General features: G+C 34.5%; 4 protein-coding genes across 4 annotated transcripts; 1 reads left to right on the top strand and 3 right to left on the bottom strand.

Moving 5' to 3' along the window:
- Positions 1–372: 372 nt before the first annotated feature.
- Positions 373–3,179, bottom strand: LOC113740750 (F-box/kelch-repeat protein At3g06240-like). The gene is made up of 2 exons (XM_072047623.1): positions 1,805–3,179; positions 373–670 (listed from the first exon to the last, which is right to left on the bottom strand). The coding sequence occupies exon 1, from the start codon at positions 3,045–3,047 to the stop codon at positions 1,827–1,829; it is 1,221 nt and encodes a 406-aa protein (XP_071903724.1). The 5' UTR covers positions 3,048–3,179; the 3' UTR covers positions 373–670; positions 1,805–1,826.
- A 463-nt stretch (positions 3,180–3,642) lies between these two features.
- LOC113740749 (1,4-dihydroxy-2-naphthoyl-CoA thioesterase 1-like) lies at positions 3,643–7,200 on the bottom strand. The gene is made up of 4 exons (XM_027268275.2): positions 6,919–7,200; positions 6,507–6,719; positions 6,092–6,283; positions 3,643–4,017 (listed from the first exon to the last, which is right to left on the bottom strand). The coding sequence occupies exons 2-4, from the start codon at positions 6,678–6,680 to the stop codon at positions 3,874–3,876; spliced, it is 510 nt and encodes a 169-aa protein (XP_027124076.2). The 5' UTR covers positions 6,681–6,719; positions 6,919–7,200; the 3' UTR covers positions 3,643–3,873.
- A 2,632-nt stretch (positions 7,201–9,832) lies between these two features.
- On the bottom strand, positions 9,833–16,025 carry LOC113740748 (1,4-dihydroxy-2-naphthoyl-CoA thioesterase 1-like). The gene is made up of 4 exons (XM_027268274.2): positions 15,951–16,025; positions 13,151–13,171; positions 12,791–12,982; positions 9,833–9,976 (listed from the first exon to the last, which is right to left on the bottom strand). The coding sequence occupies exons 1-4, from the start codon at positions 16,023–16,025 to the stop codon at positions 9,833–9,835; spliced, it is 432 nt and encodes a 143-aa protein (XP_027124075.2).
- Positions 16,026–17,024: 999 nt separating this feature from the next.
- On the top strand, positions 17,025–19,691 carry LOC113740751 (disease resistance protein RPP8-like). Its single transcript, XM_027268278.2, has one exon. The coding sequence runs from the start codon at positions 17,025–17,027 to the stop codon at positions 19,689–19,691; it is 2,667 nt and encodes an 888-aa protein (XP_027124079.2).
- The last annotated feature ends 3,568 nt before the right edge of the window (positions 19,692–23,259 follow it).

Genomic DNA, 23,259 nt, shown 5'->3' with positions numbered 1-23,259 from the left:
CCTTTTCACACCTTTTGCCAACTCACTTATTGAAAATGAGCAGATTATTAGTCTCAGGGTACTTATATGTGTTTTAGGTGGGCAAAGTGGAAAAACCCCCAGAGTTCAGGGAATAAATTGCTATTGACCCTTTCTTTTATTTCTTTTGTCAAATGTTCTCTTATCTAAAATGTTTAACCAAAATGTGTTAAACCAACAACTGAATCCATTCCATGATATGTTAAACCAAAAAGCCGGAATCCAAATAACCAAATGGTATAGACCAAAAACATAAATGAGATGAATAAATATAAATTATGTCAGCAAAGCAAGTTGATATTTTGAATTTCAAGAGCCATCAAAAAATTAAGAAATCCATCATTGTAAGTGTCGTCACTAATAGTTTGTAACTTTTTTATTATTCAAGAAGAGAATCGAAGACTCGTAGTGAGGAAGAGGGAATAGTGAGGGCTTGAAGTCGAATCTGAAACTTCATGATCACCTAGTCAATGTCCCTACTAATTAATGCTCGGTTTAGCAAAAGAAAGTGAAATCAACCTGCCAAACTAGTGAATGACATCTTATTGGTTTGCCCTCCGTTTATTAGGTACTGATTGACTAGTCTCCAACCTAAGTACCAAAATAGTTTGAAGCATATCCTGCAGCATCTTCACCTTGCAAATACTCCAATCTGAAAAGACAAATATTGAAATAAAGGGAAAGGAAATCACCACAAGAACAAGAAGAAAATCGAACAAGAATAACAAATATAAAAGATATCAACACTGATGTGATCAAGTCACTATCTCATTAAAGGCCAAAATCTATTCAGCCAGATGCAAATTTGGGCCGAACGTCATCACCTAAACAAATTCATAGTTCCAAAATTAGAATTAAAACATGCGTCTTGCATGCTGAATCGAAGGATTTTATACCTCACAGTGATTCAACTAAAACACCAAGAGACACTAAGAATAATACTAAATTGTAGAAGTAAATGCAATATTGTAGCAAAAGTTTGGGAAGCTCAAGTATTTTGTGTTCTTTAGAAGTCAAAATAGAAGAAGATCAATCTTGGGACTGCATGCATGAGCAGAAAATATTCAATCAATCTTGAACAGCTTGGTACTTGGTTTAAGCATGCACGCAGTTGCACGTCCTAAAAGACTTATTTAAACTAGTGGCTTAGGTCCACCAAATCCATCAGCTGATCAAGAAAGAAGATTGAAATATATAAAACAGATCCTTTCTGTAATTATAGCAGCAAAAAAAAAAATGATAATGGAGACCAAAAAGAATGCAGAAATACCAAATAAAATGATTGATCCAGAAACTGGAATGGTGAAAGTTAAAATTCAAGACAGAGCTCAAATTATTCAACACTCTCTCTTTGTTTCCCAGCTTTCTTTTTCCATTTTTCTGCAAAGCAGCAAGTGTGAGCATTCGGCGTTACTTACTTGACACTGGCCCAAAAAAAGAAACCAATAACCCCTATTTATGCACCATGCAATTGGCAATAATTGTTTCCCCATTTAGGATACATAATTTCACTTCCTCATCTTTTGACTTCAATCAGGTAATGAGCTTCTTTTGGATTTTTAATTCAATGTTCCCTTTTTCAGAATTCTTTTGTTCAATAAAACCAGAAAGGAGTGCATAAGTTCCAGTACACATACATGTCAATAATTGAAATTTGCACAAAAGCCTACTCCACCAGGAAATCTAATAACCAAATAGCCACCCAGGTAATCACCAAGTTTTATGACAATCTAAATGAAATGTAATTCACATAATTAATAAATTTGTAAGCTTTTAACTTCATTACCATCAATTTTCAACTGAAACCCTCAAAATGATGTTGCTCTCCATTTCTGACTGTAGAAAGTAGGCGAGACAAGGCTCTCGAGAAAGCAGCCAACATCTCTGGAAGTATCTCTATTAATGCCAGCAACCAATATTTCCCTTGTAGTTCCATCTCTCAAATTATGAACAACAAGGTTCTGACCATTCTTGTCCAAAACAACATCATCCTCCCCCAATAGACAAATAGGTTTATAATAATGTTCAACAACTTTTGGTATAATAACTCCAAATTTGGTCCAAGATTCTCCAACACCATAATCCTTCATCATCCAAATATCCATCTGCTGACTAGATTGCTCCACAACCATTGCTAGACATCCACCAAGAACAACAAGCTGCTTAGAAGACGCCAATGAACCCCAATTGCGAGTGCTACAACCAGCACTAGGCCATGGCACTTGCTTAAATTCCTCGGTACTCAAATCCAAAGCGGCTATAACCTGCGATTCATCAACTCTAGACTGAGCAAGCCAATGCACAGAACCGTTCAGAAACACCCCAGAATGAGTAGTAGGAGCGTAAGAACAATTATAAAGTCTCCTGCAAGTCCCATTCCTCAAACTGAAAACAATTACAAAATTTTCAGAACGCCTAATAGTTGTACCCCCATAAGGCCAGATGATTTTATAGTCATCATTAAAACTATCATAACCGAAAGCAACCCCGGCATTCCCAACCACCAAATTAAAAGGGCCCTTTGGTAATCTTAAACGCTCCTTGGTTGTGGGGTTTACCAAATACATGGTATCAAGTGCTAGTAAATGTTTGCTGCTAAACTCACGCCTTCTCAATCCATCATTTGCTACCAACACCAACCCATTGCAAGAACCCACAATTCTGGCGCTGCTCAATGTGTTCTCTAAAAGACGGTTGAGCTTTTGTGAAATCCTGACGTAATTGTTAGGGGAGGGGAAAGTTGTGGTGGAAAAATTGATCGTGAAGTACTGGAAAGCGGGAGTACTGGAGGAGGAAACGATGATGAGTTTTTCCTGGTCATCGAGGTGGAAGGCAAGGTGGGCTTTGATGAATAGTGGGTCGTAGAGTAGAGAGTGCCATGGCTTCGAAACGAGCCTCAATTTGCCGATGGATTTTGTAGGGAGTCGTAACAGGATGTCAATAATGAGTTCTTGGGGAAGGGGAAATGTCGGGGATAGGTCAGCCGTGGCCACCGGCATCTGGGTTTGATCGAACTTTTCTAGGGACATAGATTAACAGCTAGGGCGGGCGGTGGCGGTGGTGGCGGCGGAGTGGCGCTGCTGGCGGTTGTGGCGTTGTTTTGAGAGTTGGCGAACGTGTGGGCTGACAGGCACTAAAATAGGTGCAAAGTGCAAATCCGGTCAACTTCGGAAAAAAAAAAATCCATATTACATTTCTCCAATTGCTTAAAGTATATATAAAAATTAAAATTAAATTCATTAAATTTTACAGCTTTCATTATAGTTTTGATCAATTTTGCACTACCAAAATATTCTATGCAAGTTAAGTGACAAAACATTCATAGATGAGTCCGATTTGAAACGAAATTCTCTTCAATTAACGGGGAGGAGCCTTACAACGTGAGCAATTTAAAATGACTGTGTGATTTTCAAACCATCATGATAGTTTTATGGTCAAATTCGAGTGTCTCTTTTTATGTTGCTCATGACATAGATGAATAATTTTTGTTGGTTACAGGAATATTAATATGTCCTATCTGTCAAGAAAAAAAATAAAAAAAGAACAAGTAAGAATTTCTAATACTGTTTTTACCCCCCACCGAATTTATTTTCCATTTATATTATATACATTATCAGCGTTGAATGAATGACAAAAATATAAAATTTGAATTTAAAATCAAACTTTTACACATATGTCAAGAACCTAACGATAATAGTATATATACTATCAGTATATATAAGATTTACTCTATTATTTATTACAAAACTGAAAAGAAAAAGCTCTTAAGCTTGCAGGAAGACAAGGGATAAGCGTATGTAAAATGTTTGTGCATGAATTATTGATGAAAGGGAAATTTAACAACAAAAGATCTACTCATAACTTTGCATGTTTCAGGTTGTTTCCACCATCTACGGCATTTGCTGACATATTGCATCGAACTGTAACCTTTGATGTTGCTAATAAAGATTTGTTCACAGAATTTGAGGAATCAATCTTCCAGAACCGCACTTCCCATACCTGCCAAACAGTACCAGAATACATTTGAAAAAAAAAAAAAAAAAAGCCTTTTAAGATTTTTCCATGATTATGATTGCTCCCCCTAAATATAATCAATGAGAATGGATGTGTGATTGTAATTAGGATGAATTTGTAGTTATTCTTAGTGGGATATAGTAAAATTCTGGTATTTGTATACTTAGGAAAATAAAAGAACCATGTTCATGTCATTGGCCGGCTCTAATACACTACTAAGAGGTATTGCTAAGTTCTTTGAGAATATAAACAAATAAATGGATAATCGCACCCAAAATAAATAAATAAATGGACAATCACGAGCAGCAATTTGACTATGTGTTGGGAAAATGACAAACAAATAAATTCAAGGCACAATAATAATGAAGGCAAAAATGAGCTAAAAATGATGGCCAATGGTCTTTTTACTAGAAGATTTATTTCAGTTTTATTCCCCGAAAACCTCACACTACAAATAGCATTAGTATCACGTACATGTGCGCGGGCATGTGTGTATATATATATATAGGATTAATCTTTTCTACACTGACAGTGTATACACTATCAGCGTTGGATGATTGACAATTATGCAAAATTTGAATTTGAAATTCAACTTTTGTACACATGTCATGAATCCAATGATGATAGTGTATACACCGTCAGTGTAGGAAAGATTTACCCATATATATATCTATATTATATATATATATATATCTATATTATATATATATATATATATATATATATATATAGAGAGAGAGAGAGAGAGAGAGAGAGAGAGAGAGAGAGGTGATCTATCTCTTAAGTCGGCTACGAGTCTATTTGTATTGCAATTTTTTTGGAGTTTTTATAGATAATTATACTGGAATAATGTAGTGTATGTGAAATAAAAAGATGATTAAAAAATGTGTCAAGAAAATTCACAATCCAAAGAAGGTTAAGTACAAGAAAAAACATGCACCAACTTGCTAGCTAGCTTAATTAGTATTAAAGAAAGCTTACAACCGAGTCACTATTAATCAAGCATGAGTCTCGACGTCTGATGACCAAAAAAAAAACCCAACCAATTACATAATCACAACTAATAGCCAACATTTAACACTACTTGTAAATCGCAAGCTATCATTAAGAAAATAAAACTTGCAACCGACTTCAATTAATCAAATGGCTTGGTTGAATATTTTGCCAACACATTAATTAATGCAAACAAGTTTTACCAAGTATTGTTGTAGTTTACCCCACAAACTCCTAATGCTAACTTTAGTTTCACGCCTCAATTTTCCGGAGTGGCCAAGTATAGATAATGCGTAAAAAAATGTGAAAATGGATTGTCATTTGTTTCTTGGGAAAACATTTTCAGCTAAAAAAAAAAAATCAAATTCTAAAAATTTTAGCTTTAAAAATTTGTCTTATTTTTTTTTTTATAATTTGGAATTTTATATCATATAATATTGCTAGGATTCATGATATGAGCTGGAAGATACTGTAACACTAAATATGTACCTCGAATCATATGTAACGTTAAATTATAATTCCTCATTTTATGACATGAAACTTTTGAATATGTCACGAGACTTTTCGAGTTTTAATTAAAAAATCAAACCACAGAAATGGGAAGAAAAAGAAATGAATTTTTAGTAAAAGATATCCACTTTCTCTACACTGTGAAATGGAGATAAAACAGAGGAAGGTTAAATACCTGGGGAAAAAGTAAAATTAAGTAAAGCCAAAATGAGCCATAGAAAAGCTAAAATCAAACAAAATTATAATCTATTTTTCTGATCTCAAAAGAAAAGAGCAAATTTTCTTTCCTCTAGTTTTCTTCTATTTTTCTTCTATTTTTCTCTCATATCTTATGTTTAACTTATCTATTCTTTTTCAACATAGACAACAAATTTCAAATTGTTAGAGTAAATTTATCCTATATTTAGTTAATTTATCAAATTTTAAGAGTTGACTTTTCAGCAAATAATCTATAACAGGACAAAATGATCAATTATTATCATTGTTAAAATGATTGTTGTGTTTTTAGTTTAAAAAAGAAAAATGCATTTCAAAGGAAAAATAGTATATGCAGCACCTGAATAGTGGTGCCAGCATTGAGAGGAGTGGCCTCAGCATGCACGATATCACCAACTTGTGCACTCTTGAGATGGTTAATGCTGAGTTGTATTCCGGCGGCTCTCCGCCTCCCGGAGGCCAAGTAGGCTCCTCTGCTCCCCAGATCCTCAGCTATGAGTGCTGAAACTCCACCATGCAACACCATGAATGGCTGTTCAATACAATTATTAAATACCATTAGTTGCACAAAATTTTCTTTCGTTTTTTTGTGAACCCATTTATTTAAAAAAAAAAAGAAACTTATTGAATCAAGTGTAGATCACCTATGTTCAATTTTGACTTAAAAAGAAAAAAAACCTAAGTCATATACGTTAAAGATTAATGGTAATGACAATTGTTAGAGCTAATTTATCTACTTTTTAAGAATTAATTACCTGACAACACTTGGGTGTCACTTGAAACCAACCGCTAACTTTTTCCGGCGAGACATGTTCATCTTTAAATCCAAATACTCCAAGTGGACCACCTGAGTTATCATTTTCCGATGCTTTTGATGCCGACGATGGTGGTGGCGGTGGCGGTGGCGGCTGAGGCTTTGGCAAAACCATCGGTGTCTTCCTCCTCTTGTCAGACTAGTAAGATCAACTCTAATGATGCGGGCTTAAGTATTAATATCATACATCAAATGAAGTATTAATAGATGAAGACAAGTAGAATTAATTATTCAAAGTTGAATATTAAACTAAGGTATTATCAATGAAAGTTCAACTGATGTCGATTACTCAAGCGTTAACCGCTAAAGTACTATTGTTTTATGAGAATTACGTTTCAAGTTCAAGTTTCAACCTCTTTTGCCTTGTAGTTATCTCAAGGAAATCCCCCAACCACAAAAATATTGGAACTGAATTTTTTTTCACAAGGGAACCACAGCCGCTACTTGAGAATGTGCATTGAATAAATTCCACTCTGTGCAATAACCAGCCAAACCACACAAAGAAATAAAACGCACTAGGCAAGTCCTTTCTAAGAGAAATTTGAAACTTGAACTCGGATTAACAGGAAGACCAGATACTAACACTACAATTTCGGCCAACTCAAGGGACTTGGAACGAGTTAATATCTAAAACAAACTATTATGCACTCATAAATAAATTAACCCTTCGAATAAGTTCCAATGGTACTTCATTATATTAATGTATACATATACACACCGTAACACACGTACACGCATACAGATAAAAAGACAACATGAAAAATAGCCGATGTTTCCATGTGTGCTTGTGTGTGTGCATGCTTTGCGCCACTAGACAACTAGACATTTTTTTTTGTTTGGTCAAAAGTTCCCTCTTCCATTACGTTTGACCAAAGTGTTTTTTAAGGAACAACTGAATTTATTTACTAATATGGACGAACAAAGGGTCTGAATCTAAAATGTATAGTTGTCTATTGGCACAAAGCATGCACACACACAAAAACATGGACTATTGTTCATATTGTCTTCTTATAGGTATGTGTGTATATATATGTATATGTGTGTATGTGTGTCTATATATATATGTTTGTATGCATATATACAGACATACATACACATAAGAAGACAACGTGAAAAATAGTGGATGCTTTAGTTTGTGCTTGTGGATGTATGCTTTGTGCCAGTAGACAACTAGACAATTTATTATTATTTTTTTTGGCCAAAAGTTCTCTCTTCTTTTACGTTTAACCAAAATGTATTTAAGGAACAGCTAAATTTATTTACTAATATGGACGAGCAGAGGGCGTGAATCTAAAATATCAAATGGTGTTGACCAAAGCATAAATGTGATGAATATATTTCGGCCTTTAAATTGAAGCAATAAAAAAAAAGAGATTATTTTACCAAATTCATTAGTTTATTGGTGGCCCAGTTGGTTTGTCAAAGTTTTTGAAGAGGAATTCGATCATCGTAATTCGTAAGCGTCATAGCCTGTATAGATCTAACTACTATCCTAGAGTTACTTTATTTCGAAGATCAGTTGGAGAAATATCTTCCTGGATCTATGAGAATCTCAAGAAACTTTTGCTTTTTTTGCAGGCATTGGGAGTGAGAATATTTGGATTGCAGTACATGTTATTGAAAATGGGTCTGTCATGACGAGTATTCACTGAGTAATACTCGTTAAGATAGTATTAAGGAGTTGATTTTTAAAAATAAAATAAAATTAAATTAAATGGTGAAACTGTGTAAATATAAGATAAAAAAATAATTATTAGTATATATATATATATATATTCACATGATAGGTTGAGTATAATTTAAGCGTGCTAATGAATGTTGACTAGACATATCAACCAGAAAAAATTCTAGGAAAATTAGGGGCAAATTGTTGTATCATTCCCACGAACATTCAGAAAGATAATGAATGTCAATGGGAAAAAGTGCTAGGATTACCTTCTTCCAAAAAAAACAAAAGCCTTCCAGTAGTTCAGGATAAATCACCAATAATTTCCTTCTGGTTTAGGCGTCGTAATTATAAATCACTTATGGTTTTATAACCTACATTTTATTCCCTTGTGCTTTGGAATTAAAACTTAAGCTCAATAGAAAAACATAATTTTGAGTTTATGGGTGCCAAATTAATGTTGTAATGCATCTTGAAAACCAGTAAAATGGTACTGAAAACATAAATGTGATTTTTCGGCGTTGTTAAATTGATTTCAAGGAGAAAAAATTTTTAATCTCGATCATTAGAAATATTTTTCTTTTTAATAACATGTTTCACATTGCTGACAAGCAGTAATGACCATCTCTGTATTGTGATTTCACAAAAATTCATTTATTTTACCCTTTATCAGTAGTTAGGGAAGGGCCATTAGAGTTTTCCTACTGTCAGGTTTAGGATTTGAATCTTGTGTCTGCCAATTGGGGGTGGGAAAGATGCAGGGAAGTGGAAGGGCAAAAAGGAAAAAAAAAATAAGCCCTTTGATTTACCTTTAGTTTATCTTTTAATCCATAGCGCAAGGAGGTTAGTACTAAGTAGGCATTACAACCATGGTGCAAGTGGTACTCTTTTTCTATCCAAATTGAATTCCAAAATATATACTACTCCCTCTGTCTCATAAAATTTGTCATGTTTGTCACTATTTATTGTTCCAAATTAATTGTCATCTTAGAGAAACCAACATACTTTTTTCAATGAAATTTTATTTTTACCTTTTATATGGCCCGCCACTTATTCTTCACAATTATCAATATATCAAATAAAAGATGGTCCACCACAACAGATATAAAAGGAAAGTAAAAATTCTTTTTTCTACTAAGATCACTATACATAAATTGCACGTCTTACCAAAAATGATAAATTTTGTGGGATGGAGGGAGTAGTAAGTTGGTCTATATTAATTGCTGAAAGAGCTAACTCTGTTTTCACGGCAACTTTGGCTACCAATTTGATCCATGCAACTAAGAATATGGGCTAAAATTATATGTTTTCTCTTCTATGTTATATTTGTTTAAATATCGAGTGTCATATATTGGAAGGATTTTCAAGTAGTTCCTTTGTTGTTTTACCTGCAGTAAATCCGACAAGTGGAAAACTGGTCTAATTGACCAATTAATATTCGAAAATTATGTTCACAATCCAAAACAGGTAGAATGAAACAGAAAGACGTTATTAAATAGCCAAAAAAAAAAAAAAGACAAGAAAGGGATAAGCATTAAAACTGAAATTCTTCTGCATGGGTTGTTGATAAAAGGGAACTATAACCAAAAAAAAAAAAAGCCTTATAGCTTTGCCTGCTTTACATTGTTCTGACCATCTTTGGCATTTCCTGACAGATTGCATAGAACTGTAACATTTGATGATGCTAATAAAGATTTGTTCACAGAATTTGTGGAGTCAATCTTCCAGATCCGCACTTCCCATACCTGCCAAGGAATTAACCTAAAATCTTTCCATAAGTTTGATTGACCCAAAGTATAATTGATGAGAATAGATATGTGATTGTAACTAGGATGAATTTCTGGCTATTCTTAGTGAAAAAAAGTGGAATTTTGCTAATTGCCTTCTTGGAAGTATAAAAGACGTAAATTCGATGTTAAGTTCTTTGCGCAAATAAGGATTTATAGAAAGTGAGTTTGCTCAAAGCATGAAATGAGTAAGGGCAAACGATCCAAACAGTCGTTCAACTTTTTTGCACTGAACTACTTTAATTAAACATAATGTTAGGATTAATCTTTCCTACACTGACAGTGTGTACACTATCAGCGTTGGATGAATGATAATTATGCAAAATTTGAATTTGAAATTCAACTTTTGCACACATGTCATGAATCCAACAATGATAGTGTATACACCGTCAGTATAAGAAAGATTTACTCATGATGTTATCCCTTGAATATTGTCATAAAGCCAATTTCGTCTGTCCACTTAAAATTGGGACAATTATATCCCTTAATTTTTGTCAATTTGGTTTGTTAATTCATTCCATATAAAAAGATAGATAAAAATTTACATAAATTCACATAAATTCACATTAAGAAGGGAAAAATGCATGCAAAAAATTTTGCCCAACTAAATTGCTTACAATACATCTGACTCCTTCGAATTCTCAAGACTAATTCGGGCCCTTTTCTACTGTAGGATAGTATACGATTAAGGTATGAAATGTATGAAAGGTCATTAATTTCTAATGTACCATTCGAAATGTATGAAATGGGCCCTCTTGCTCGATCTGTATTTTTTGCATGTTTTTATGCTCTTTTTTTTTTTTTTTTTTTTGCTTTTTTGCCTATTTAAAGACTTGGATTAGCCTACATGAATTAATGACCTTACTCATGTTTAAAAAGTCGGAGAACAAATTGAGTCAATAATAGAAGTTGATGGTTGACATTATGCCAAACTAAAATGGAGGGACTAAATTGGCTCAATAATAAAAATTAAGCAACAACACTCTTCCAAAATAAAGTCGAAGGACCAACAACAGTGATAATGGATTGCTCATTTGTAATACTTCTAAAAGATTTTCAGCAAAAGGAATCAAATTTAAAAGAATTTGGTTTAAAAAGTCCTCGTTTGTCTTAATTTTTTTTTCTTTTAAAGATTGAAATGTTACGTTATATGACATCATTGCCCTGTATCTACAAGGGAGGGTAAGTATATAAATGTAAGGAAAAATAATTATAATTGTTCGTATATGTATATACATGATAAATTAGGTAAATATTAGGTGTGTTAACCAATATTGTTAAACTCGGATCGGATAGCAACCCGTCTAAATTACTGGGTTGGGCGTCAACTGGTCGAATCGGTAGGATCGTTCTAAAAAACCCTCTGACGTCAACATGATATTATAATTATTTTATATTTTTATAAGTTTCAGAAATATTAAAATAAGTTATTGGTTATATTTGGCCAATCATGAAAAATGTTCCAAAAATATTATACATACAATCAAATATACACTTAATAATTATATATAAAAATGTAAATTCATAGTTAAAATATACCCGTTTTCCAAAACTACTTAAGAAACTAAATTAAAACAAATTAATGCAAGTTGGAATCACCGACGCTAAATTAATGAGGTCATAGACATGAAAACATCTTGATTTAGAGATCATTTAGGAAATCGAGTAATTTTAATATTTATACTAAATGGATGACGTTTTCTTATTCCTATTAATAAATGAAAGTGTTACAATTTAGATAATTCAAATTATATTTGGAGAAAAGAAAAAAGAAAAGTTTGAGAACCGGATCAACCAGTCAAATCGGGTTACTGGTTTAGCTGATCTTTTATGGTTTGATTGGTTTTTTACCAAAGCTTCAAAAAAACAGATCGATTCACGGTCGGACCGATCATACCGGCTGATCCGATCTGAATCTAACAACACTAATGTTAACAAGTGTTCAACAGACACTCGCTAGAAAAACCTTATATATAATTGGGAAACTCTTGTACACCCTCGGGCAATCTCCTCCATGTATCATACTTGTGATTTAAATTGATTGCCTCTACTCGTCGATGTCTAAGATTCACGTATATCCACTTTGTCTCCATTGTGAAATGGAAAGAAAACAAGGGAAGGTTATAGAGAATTTGATATACATGAGGAGAAAAAAGTAAAATTTTAAGCAGTGCCAAATTTTAGCTGACAAAAAGCAAAATAAAGAAAATTGTAATTTGAGGCTGTTCTTGCTTATCTCAAAACCGAAGTGCAAATTTTATTTTCATTACTTTAAATTTTATATTATTTAACTTTCTCATTGCTTATGTTTCCTTATCTTTTCTTTTCTCACATTGACAACTAATTTCATGTCCTTTAAACCTGAATATACTAAGACATTGGCTCCCACATTCAGTTAATTTGTCAAATCGTAAGAGCTAAACTTTTTACTAGTTTTTCAACAATTAAATATTAATTAATATTGGTTTGAGGCAGAAAAATGCATTTCAGAGCAAAGTTTTTTTTTTTTATCTAGAAAAAGTTTCTAGAATAGTACTGTAGTACTCTTTTGAAATTTGATGTATATAACATAAAGGTTATGGATTTTAATACCTCTGTCCCCTCTCTACTTCGTAAATCTCACCTCTTCCTTACTAGAATTTTTTAAAAAATTTTTTTTGATGCATATGAATGAAAATGGTAATTATAAAAAATTAAAAAATGTGTTTATCATACAACCAAAAAAGTTAATTTTTTTTAAAAAATTTTTACTATCCAAACAAACCGACGTACTTGAATGGTGGTGCCAGGATTGAGAGGAGTGGCCTCAGCTTGCACAATGTCACCAACTTGTGCTCTCTTGAGATGGCTAATGCAGACTTCTATTCCGGTTACCTTTCGCCTCCCGGAGGCTAAGTAGGCTCCCATGCTGCCTAAATCCTCAGCTATGAGTGCTGACACCACACCATGCAATGTCCCAAATGGCTGTTCAATCCAATGATCAACCATCATTAATTTCACAATGATTTCCTTTTTCATTTTTTTGATGAATTTATTTGGGAAAAAAAAGAAGAAAACTAAGTCATGTACCTCGATGATTAATGGCAACGATGATTATTAGAATTAATTTATTTAGAGTTAATAACTAATTACCTGACAACACTTAGGTGTCACCTGTAATCAGCCACGCTTAAATCCAAATGGTCCAAGCGGATTACTTGGACCAAGAATGTTTGATGTTCCTGATCCTGGTGCCAGTGAGGTGGCGCGGTCGCGGTTGTGGTCGCGGTGGTGGGGATTTCGGCATAACCATCGGTGTCTTCCTCCTCTTATCAGACTAATAAAACTAACTCTAATCATTTGGGTTTAAGTAGTAATGTATGAGACACTAAACCTAGGAACTATTAGACGAAAGTCAATTGGTATGAATTAGTTAAACATTAACTGCTAATTGGACTACAAATGCTGCCTCCTTTTTAATATAGCCTAAAGAAAATGTCGTAGATGCCCAGATGGATTAAACTCTCGGGTGTTATTAATGAAAGTGAACTAGAATTAATTAGTTATTCAAACGTACTTGACTGCTATTTTTCTGTTTTATCATCCAAAAAAAAAGGGTTGTATCTTGTATATGCATAGATTGATTATTATCTATTTATATGAAATCTTTGAGCATGCAATCAATTGGTGCTTTTTTTGCAGAATATTCTTGATTGTTCTTTTGGGAAATGGAATCAGGAAAACAGATTCATCCTCACATAACTATAAGACATTCTGTTACCATATTATATATTGAGGGTTCCTATGTAGAGTTCAACATTTTGTTACCATATTATATTCTTGATGGTTCATCGATTTGGACTGCTTCTTTCCTAATGATTTTGTACAGGTCCAAAGTTCCAGTCAATGGTCAAGAATCAGTTTGTAGAGTTGATAAACAAGACAGAATTAGGTTTTCTGTTGCCAATTAGATGACTATATTAATCTAATTTGCATTTGTCTCCCACGGAATCTTGCTAAAGCAGCTAGTACTGTTAGATGATGTGAGTTTTTGAGAATTACATTGCATCCTGTTCTAATCGAAATCCTTCTACCATAGTTGAAAAACTTATACTCCCTCCGTCCCACTTTGATAGTCCTGTTTCTTTTTTCACACAGTTTAAGAAAAAATAGTTAATTTTGTTGGAAAAAGTAAATTTAGATTGCTATGTTCCTAAAATACCCTCACCTTAAATATGGTACAACTTTATAGGAACTTGAATTGATGGTAAAAAAAGAATCAACCTCATTAAATGGGGTAGGTTTATAGTAACAACTACTTACATTGAATAAGGGTATTTGAGGAAAATTAAAATACAACTACATTCTTCAATTGAAAAGTGGACTATAATTTGGGACAGATGAAAAAGGAACACAGGGCTGCACTTGAGCTTTAGTTGTTAAGATGTTCCCAATATAGCATTCTTCGAGACTGCACTTGCAGAGATGCATTCTATGGTTTCTCTTACTATTAGAATCAATTTGTTTATTGATTTTCATTTTAAATTTATCTTTAAAGGATTATGATCCTAAAATTTTAAATTTTTATTAATAAAAAATTCAAAAAAATAATTAAGTTAATCATAATGAAGAACTTATTCAAGAAGACTTCCAAATTTTAGTCTTTAAGAAGACGGGATTTGTGAAGTGGTGACTTCTTATTAGAGATATACAATACAATTATTTAGGTAACAAAATAAAAATCGATTAAAGATGTTTATAAATTTATAATATATATTACACCGATCAATATTATAAATTTATTTTTCTTAATGTGTAAAACACAGAAGAATTGAAGGGACAAGTATGAAAATGAAAACAAATAGACAGTTCGACTGAAAGAATCACAAAAAATAATAATAAGATAATAGGATAACATGCACAATGATAAATCATAAAAGCAAGGATAACAAAACCATTTAAAAAAAAAAAAACAATTCTCCACTGCACTTGCTAAGCTAAGAAAAAAAAAAACGAGGTAAACAGGTAAAAGGCTCAATTTGCGCGTGGTGGACCAAATAAAAAATCCTTGAAGTAATATTGCAAACCCATTCTGTGCCGAAGGATCCATAAGCCGACAGCCTGATTTTTTTGGGCTCAATAAAGAAAAGGGTTGGACTTGGTTTCAAAACATTCAATCAAGAGTTAGGTATGTCAACTTTTTAGGGTACAATTATTTGTTAAATGAATAGGATTTAAAACTCGAAACCCAAGTATATAAAGTTCTGTGGTTAAAGTATAACAACTTATTAATTGGGGTATTGTTTAAATAATTTTAAACAATAGGTGATCAAAATGCAAATCATTCAATATGTTTTTTGTTCTCTAAGAGATTGCCCCCTTATAACTTGATTTACACTTTGGTTCCAAAATTTCAAAGTGGAATTCTTTAATCACTTAAGAAAAATTCATCTCACTTTAGTCTCAAGAGTATAAAGTCTATCCCAATTAAGTATAAAATCTATTACACTTTAACGATCAAAATATAGAAGAAGTAAAGAAGAGTTTATGCTTAAGGTTAGGGACTAAAATAGGACAAGTTTTACTTAAAGGGGAATAGATTTTATACTTTAGCTACTAAAATGTTCAGGAATCAAAACGAGAACTTAGGTATATTTTAGTTTATACTTTAGTTTAAGTCTAGCACTTTCTTCAATATATTAGCATTGAAGATTTAGTCATGGACATGCACAAGAAATTGGATGGATTTCAAAGTATTAACGCCAAGAAAACTTTGAATTTCGACCAAATCCGAGCTAAGAGTTAGCTTTGCGCAACCTTGGATAATTTGATAATAAATTGGCGTAGAGAAATCAAAATTGAGTGTGATTAACAGCACTTGACACTAGAAAATATATGCTTCCTATCAATACTTGAAAATCGAAGTTGACTGAAGATCCAACTCACTCTGTACAGCAGTATTGGGAATATCCTGAATGCTGACTTTTTGAGCCAATATGGGCGTACTTATGGTTCGAAATAACAACATTGTGTTCTACAGATTATTATTGTTATTATTATTTTCAGTCTAATTTCGAGCGGCACCATTTTTATAGTTTTTTGACATGTATAACTTTAGTTTATTCAGGCGCTGCTAATGCTGGAAATCATAAACAGGCAGCCCTGTTTTTGAGTTGGCAACTCAATGAGATTGTTATGTTCTGAATCGATTCTTAGTCTGAAAGCGGTATCTCACAAATTGATTTGATTGTTTTAGGTGAAGATTAATTAAAGAAAGTTCTAAGTAACTCCTTTATATCTCCATGGTTTTAACTTTTACGAATGAATTTCTAAAATATTTGTCTACTGAAATGTTAATAACTGGTTCATTAGCTTTACCCTCTACTCCGCTCAGCTTATTATTGGGTATGTTGATTGGCTAAACAAACTTCTTTCAAAATCTGCAAACTTTTAGTACGAATAGCCAAGTTGTTAAGCCAAATATTGACAATATTGTAGGTAGCATGCTAAACATCTTAGTAAGTATAGTAGTAGTGATACCAAAATGCACATCTTTCATTTAATTAGGTTCTATTTATTTTCGTCCGTTCTCAATGAAAGCAGGAAATCAAGTTTAAGAAAGAAAAAGAAATTGACAATCAAGAAAAAGGCAGAGGTAAATGATGGAAAATCAAGTTGAAGACTGAGATAGGAATCTTACACCATCGTTTTTCCCCCCTTCTATAGAGGTAACTTGGTTATGTTCTGTTGAAAATATGCTAAAGGTAACTTGTTATCGTGAAATCCCCTACCCAGTGCTTGAAAAGCAGAGTTAAAGAACATATGCTTGGAATCACCTTTTACGTACAAACTGAATATAGATTTCTTGTAAAGTCATTGATCCCTTACCTACTGACAAGATATACGGTCTTTGCATTAGCCACTTCTGCTTTATAAAAATGTGTAGAAAAACAGATGCAGATAAAAAGCCTCTCCTCCGTTTCTGGTTCTTGCTCTTTTATTGAGAAGCAAAGCTCTCTTAGATTAGATGGCTGACCCTGTTATCTCTTTTGTAATTGAGAGAACTGGCGATCTGCTTATTGAAAAAATTGTTTTCCTGAAAGGTGTTCGACGACAAGTTGAGAGACTCAAAAATGATCTGGTCCGGATGCGGTGTTTCCTGAAAGATGCAGATCAAAGGCAAGATGAAGAAGAGAGGATCCGAAACTGGGTTTCTGAAATCAGAGCTGCGGCCTACGATGCGGAGGATATCATAGAGATCTTTGCCAGCAAAGTTGAGTTCTTCACAAAGGACGAGGGACTTGTCACCAAATTGACGTATTATCCCTTGAAAATTGTGAAACTCTGCAAGATTGGTAAAGAGATTGAGTCCTTACAGATGAGGCTCAATGACATAGCTGCTAGCCGCGAAAAGTTTGGTATCAAAAATCTTGGAGAGGGAACGACTACGCATGGGGAAGAGCTTCAATGGATCCGGCGATCCTCTCCTTTCAGCGAGGAAAAGGATGTAGTGGGCCTCGGGGAGATAACAAAATCGCTGGTGGCAGAACTTTTGAAAGAGGACAGAAACCGCCGCGTCGTTTCAATCATTGGCATGGGAGGTGCTGGTAAGACAACTCTAGCCAAAAAAGTTTATAACCATGCTGATGTTAGGGAGAGATTCAACTGTCGTGCTTGGGTATGTGTCTCTTCAAGCTACGATTACAGAAAGATGCTGAGGGCAATCATAAAGCAACTGAATCCAATAACTAATGAGCTACTTGACATGTTGGAAAAGATGGAAGAGGAAGACTTGGAACGAAGGCTCTATCAAGATCTACAAGACAAATGTTATCTTGTGGTGCTTGATGATGTATGGGAGGAAGCATCGTGGGATTGTCTTGCCAGGAGGGCCTTTCCTGATGTTGGCACAGCAAGTAGAGTGCTACTTACAAGTCGCAATCGGGATGTTGCCCAACACGCTGATGCTTATAGACACCCGTATGAGTTGAAAACTTTGGGGCAGGAAGACAGCTGGCAGTTGTTTCTCAAAAAGGCCTTAGGCCATGGAGCTAATGCTGGGTGTCCTTCGGATTTGGAAGAAGTAGGCAGAGAGATTGCAAGGAGATGTGCCGGTCAACCACTGGCCATAACGGTTATAGGTGGCCTGCTACTAGGCAAGAATAAGTCGAAGACTGAATGGGAGAACGTTCTCAACAACTTTGGCGCATACCTATCAAGGAGCCAGAGTGAAGCAGGGAAAATTAGTGAAGCAGGGGCAATTCTGGAATTAAGTTATGCAGACCTCCCTGCCAATCTGAAATTTTGCTTTTTGTATTTGGGTTTGTTTCCCGAAGACTCCGTGATTTCTGTGCGCAAGTTGATCGGTCTGTGGGTTGCTGAGGGAATAATGCAGAAAAGAGATGCAAAAAATCTGGAGGAAACTGCAGCATATGAAGATGTGGAGCGACTTTGTAGCAGAAATATGGTCCAGGTGGCGGAAATGACGGTTGATAAGAGGATTAAAAGCTGCAGAGTCCATGATTTACTGCGAGAGCTTGCAATCAGAAAGGCAGAGGATGAAAATTTTTTTCAGATCAATGACACCAGAGATGATGAAATATCAGCCAAATCCAGGTACCTTGCTGTTCATAGTCTCCCTCAGGATAAAAATTATTTTGGGTCTTCGACCCCTCCTCTCCGGTCTCTGCTTTTTTTCAATATCCGGGAAAACATTAGTCTTATCTTCAAAAGTTTCAGAAAGCTTAGGATACTAGACTTTGAGAATGTTAGGATGTACTCTAATTTGCCAAAAGAAATTGGTGAGGTCAGGCTTCTAAGATACCTCAATTTAAGAGGCACATACATTCCAAGGCTCCCTCTTTCCGTCGGTTGCTTGCGAAACCTACAAACTCTTGACATACGGAGCTTTGATTGGGAAGTGAAAGTTTCAAATTTCATTTGGAAGCTTGAAAGTTTACGGCATCTATATGCGGATGAGATGGAATGTGATGTGCCTCTTAAGATTGAAGGATTGAGGAATCTCCAGACTCTGTCAGGCATACGCTTTGGGGACGTTATGCACAATAACATGATAACTTTGACAAGTCTTCAGAAACTGGGGATTGTAGTGACTGAAAGGTCAGAGACAGACAAACTCTGCATGCATTTATCAGAGGTTGGAAGCCTAAAGGCGCTACATCTTTGTTTTTATTGGGGAGGGCGGTGGCCACAATCTCTAGGTGGACTTTCTAAGCTCCATCATGTAACAGAGCTTAAGCTAGTCGGGCTGGATTTGAGAATGCTGCCTCCTGATTTCCCTCCAAATCTCTCTCGCTTGTCTTTGAAAGACACATGTCTCGAGGATGACCCAATGCCAGTACTGGAGAAGTTGGGAGAGCTGTCGTTCCTCAAAATGAACTTTGCATTTGAGGGACCACAGCATATGGTCATTTCTAGGCATGGGTTTCACCAATTGAAATTCCTTGAGCTCAATAGCCTATTTGATTTGGAGGAAATAAAGGTGGAGAAAGGAGCATTGCCACAGCTCCAGTGCCTGAGAATCAGGCGCTGCCGCAGATTAGCAAAGTTGCCGGAAGAGCTGAAGCACATATCTACTCTTGATACGCTTGAGCTTGTGGGGATGCCAAAAGATTTCATCAGTGGGCTTGATGCGGACCTGGTATCCAGTGTCCCTAACCTCAGAATATTTTGACTCGCAGAAGGGAAAGAAGTATTTGTATTTCGCGCATAGAATGGAAGGTATGTCGTGTAGTGATTAATAAAATTATTTCAAGTTTTTATCAAAATAGATAAATAAAAAGAATGTTTCCGTATTTGTTTTCCCCAATTCACAAGCTTTTTAAGTCCTTTGTTTTTTTTTTTTTAATTATTTGAAATCTCACACTTCAATGCTTGCTTTGTTAATTGTCCCACTATTATTAAACAAGGAATGACTCTTTTGTTATTAATGATATTTTGGGCAACTAACAGTGCCTACACCTACATCTTATAGGATTTGTCTTTCTATAAATTTACATTGCATATATCATATTAATAAAAGTAGTAATTTAAAAAAAAAAACAGTTAAATGTCGAAATCAATAAAAATATCTAGAGTTATTTGGTTGATTCTAATTTTTCCAATGCTGTCCAAACCGAAAAAGAGAATAAGGAAATAAAAGGCATAGTGTAGATATACAATTTAAGCAAAGAGTAGATATTACCATAAAAAAAATATGCATCATCAAAGCAACAAACATGTATTTTATTATTTACACAGTTTTATTTATTTACATCATAAACATATTTTTTAATCACCTTTTTCTATCTCACATTATCACATTATAAAAGTGCTATAGTATTTTTTTTAAAAAAATTATCCTAAAAGTGCTATCCAAACACACTCAAATTGTTCAATTGAAATTCATCACACCAACCTATTCTACAAGGGCTGAAGTGCTGTCACATGTTAACACTTGGTATCTATGCATAGTGTATTTCCATAAGACATTAAGACTTTGCTTAACTAAATCAACAGCAGAAAAGCAACTTTGCTTAACTATGCAAAGTTGAAGTCAACAAATGCTCCCAAATTATTCACAGCTGAAATTATATCAAGGAACCTTTTAAGCAGTAGAAAGAAGTTAAAAAAAAAAAAACAGTTTTAAAGTATAAATTCTTGAAGGTAATGCCCTAAAAGATAGCAACATGCCATGAACAACACCAAAAAACCGGGGCTAAGGCATTTAAATTTAAATTTCTCTATCTTTGAAGTATTTAGGGAAAATCGTTCAAAACGTTCCTTATATTTTACAATATGACTTTAAAACCGGGGCTAAGGCATTTAAATTTATATTTCTCCATCTTTGAAGTATTTAACGTGAGAAATGCCATTATGCAACCAGGCCAATTCAGTACACAACCAAGCTAATTGTAAGGAATGCCATTACAAATTCCAATATGAGAAATGCCATTATCTAAGAATTGGCAGCGCAAGATTCTAAGCTTCAGTACACAACCAAGCTAATTCAAATCATGCATCAGTAGCATGCATAGCAGCTGATCGGCACAAAAACTCAGTTCAATTCTTCGGAAAAAAAAAAAAAGAAGAGTCAAACTTTTCTATTATGCAAGGCAAAAACATTCCTCTTGCTCAGATCTCATCGTCGGGTAGAGCAGTTTGGAACTTGGTTCAAAGTATGCACCTTCAGAATACAATCGCATGGTACATGGCACTAAAGGACTTAATATAAACCAGTAGCTTTTATTTACCAGATCTCATAAGTACAAACAAAAAAATTTCATCTCAATTGTACCTACCAAAATTCATATATTTAGGAATCAGATATTGTGAGTTTAAACTTTAAACCATGTATTTAGGAATTAAATATTGCAACTTTGTTAAAACAAAAAAAAAAAAAAAGAGAAACTTGGAATCTGGATGAAGTCAAGAAACTAGAAAGTAGATATGAAAACTTGATAAGAAGTAAAAGATGAGAAGAAAGTGAGTGAGGGAGACACTTAGTAACTAGTCTTTGGAATTAATAAGAACCTATTCTTTTTTTTTTTTCAATTTAATAGATAAAAACAAAAAAAATACTGATTCCACAGCTCATTTCGATTCGAACGGTTCACATGGTTCTCATCGATTTTTAAATTCAATCAATCCAAAGTATGAATCAGATTGGAGTCCTGATCCGTTCGTAGTTCGACCGTTTGAATCGGCCGGTTCAACATGAATTTCAAAAGACTGCCAAAAGCCTTAATTCAAACCAGTAGCTTTTATCTACCAAATCTCGTAATGGCACTAAAACACTTAATTTAAACCATTAGCTTTTATCTACCAAATCTCGTAAACGACACAGCAGAGGGCAAACTATTAAAACAGATCCTGTCTGCAACTACAGTCGGGAAAAAATTCCGGGAAAACAAAATGGAGGGAGACCAAAAAGCATGCAGAAATACGAGTAGCAGGACAGTTTAGGACAATGGATTCGAGAACATTCATGATCAAAGTTACTATACAAGAAACAGCAACAGTTTCTCCATGCTAAGTCTTTTTAGTTACCACTTTGTCTGCAAAGCAGCAAGTGTTAGCATCAGCTTTGCTTACTTGACACTAGCCACAAAATGAATGCAGCAACCTCACTTCGTACACCATCCAATGAAACTACATGTTATCCCATTCAAGGAGCGCAATTTCATTTCCAATTCTTTCGACTTCAGTCAATACACGAACTTGTTTGGGCTCTTCTAATACCAGCTATCTGGTTTGGTAGACAAGCACCATCAACATTTAAAGTTAACCTGCCCATGAGAGGACACAAGTGAAAATTTTGATGTGCAGGGAAAGTGAGATATAATGAGGCATGTGATGAGTTACAATTGTTGTATCACCACCTTGCGATTCTCAGAATGTTCGTGGAATCAAATTGCTGGCTTCTGAAGATAAAATTATTCCTGGCAAGCTGAATGCTACTCCACAGGGTATAGACATGAAAGGTATTAGTTAAAGAAACCTTTACTCATCCTTAATATAGGAAAATCCCTTTGACGTGTTCTATGTTAAGCAACGTTTCCCCAAACTAGTTTTGAGCCCGGTTATTCCTATATGATATGCTCCGAAGTTTCAGTCTGAACGAGTGCGCATAGTGATTCTCATGTAGTTCAGGCATCCAAAACGCCCCTTTCATAGTGATTCTCATTGCCATTCCTTAGCAGCAACCAAACAGGTGGTAAGTCGTAGCATTATAAGGGTGAGCAAAAGAAATACGCGAAAACTCCACAGTAGCAGGGTCCTGTCCATAAATAGTCAAAAGGAATGCCAAAATTTCAAGAGTGGCTTGCTGGCAGGATCAGACGTAGGGGCGGGGAGAAGTTGTGGATAGTGCTGGTTACGATAGACAGATGAAGACTAGACATTACGCAGGCAGGGTGTTTTCTTTATAATGGAAAACATATAGAGGGGAAAGCAAAATTTCCCCAAAACCAGTTGTTTGCAAGAGAGAGAGTAGAATTCCAGAGTGAAATGTTGGTCTCCGGTGCTTTGGTATGATACAATCAGCTAGTATTACACAACACATCTAGTACAAACTTGTCAAACCATTGTAACTTCGACAAAAGTATGAAAAAATCAATTCTGAAACATTTTCAAAAGGGAAACTGGGTATCCATATGGGCAACCATCTAGCCACTAAGATTTAATGACTATCTAAATAAGATTAACACATAATTGAATATAGGCTTTTATCATAGATATAACCACGCATAGATTTCCAACCG

This window comes from Coffea arabica, chromosome 4e, assembly GCF_036785885.1.
Source record: "Coffea arabica cultivar ET-39 chromosome 4e, Coffea Arabica ET-39 HiFi, whole genome shotgun sequence".
Classification (NCBI taxonomy): Eukaryota; Viridiplantae; Streptophyta; class Magnoliopsida; order Gentianales; family Rubiaceae; genus Coffea; species Coffea arabica.
Note: the sequence above shows the minus strand (reverse complement) of the source record. Positions and strands in the feature narration are given on the sequence as shown.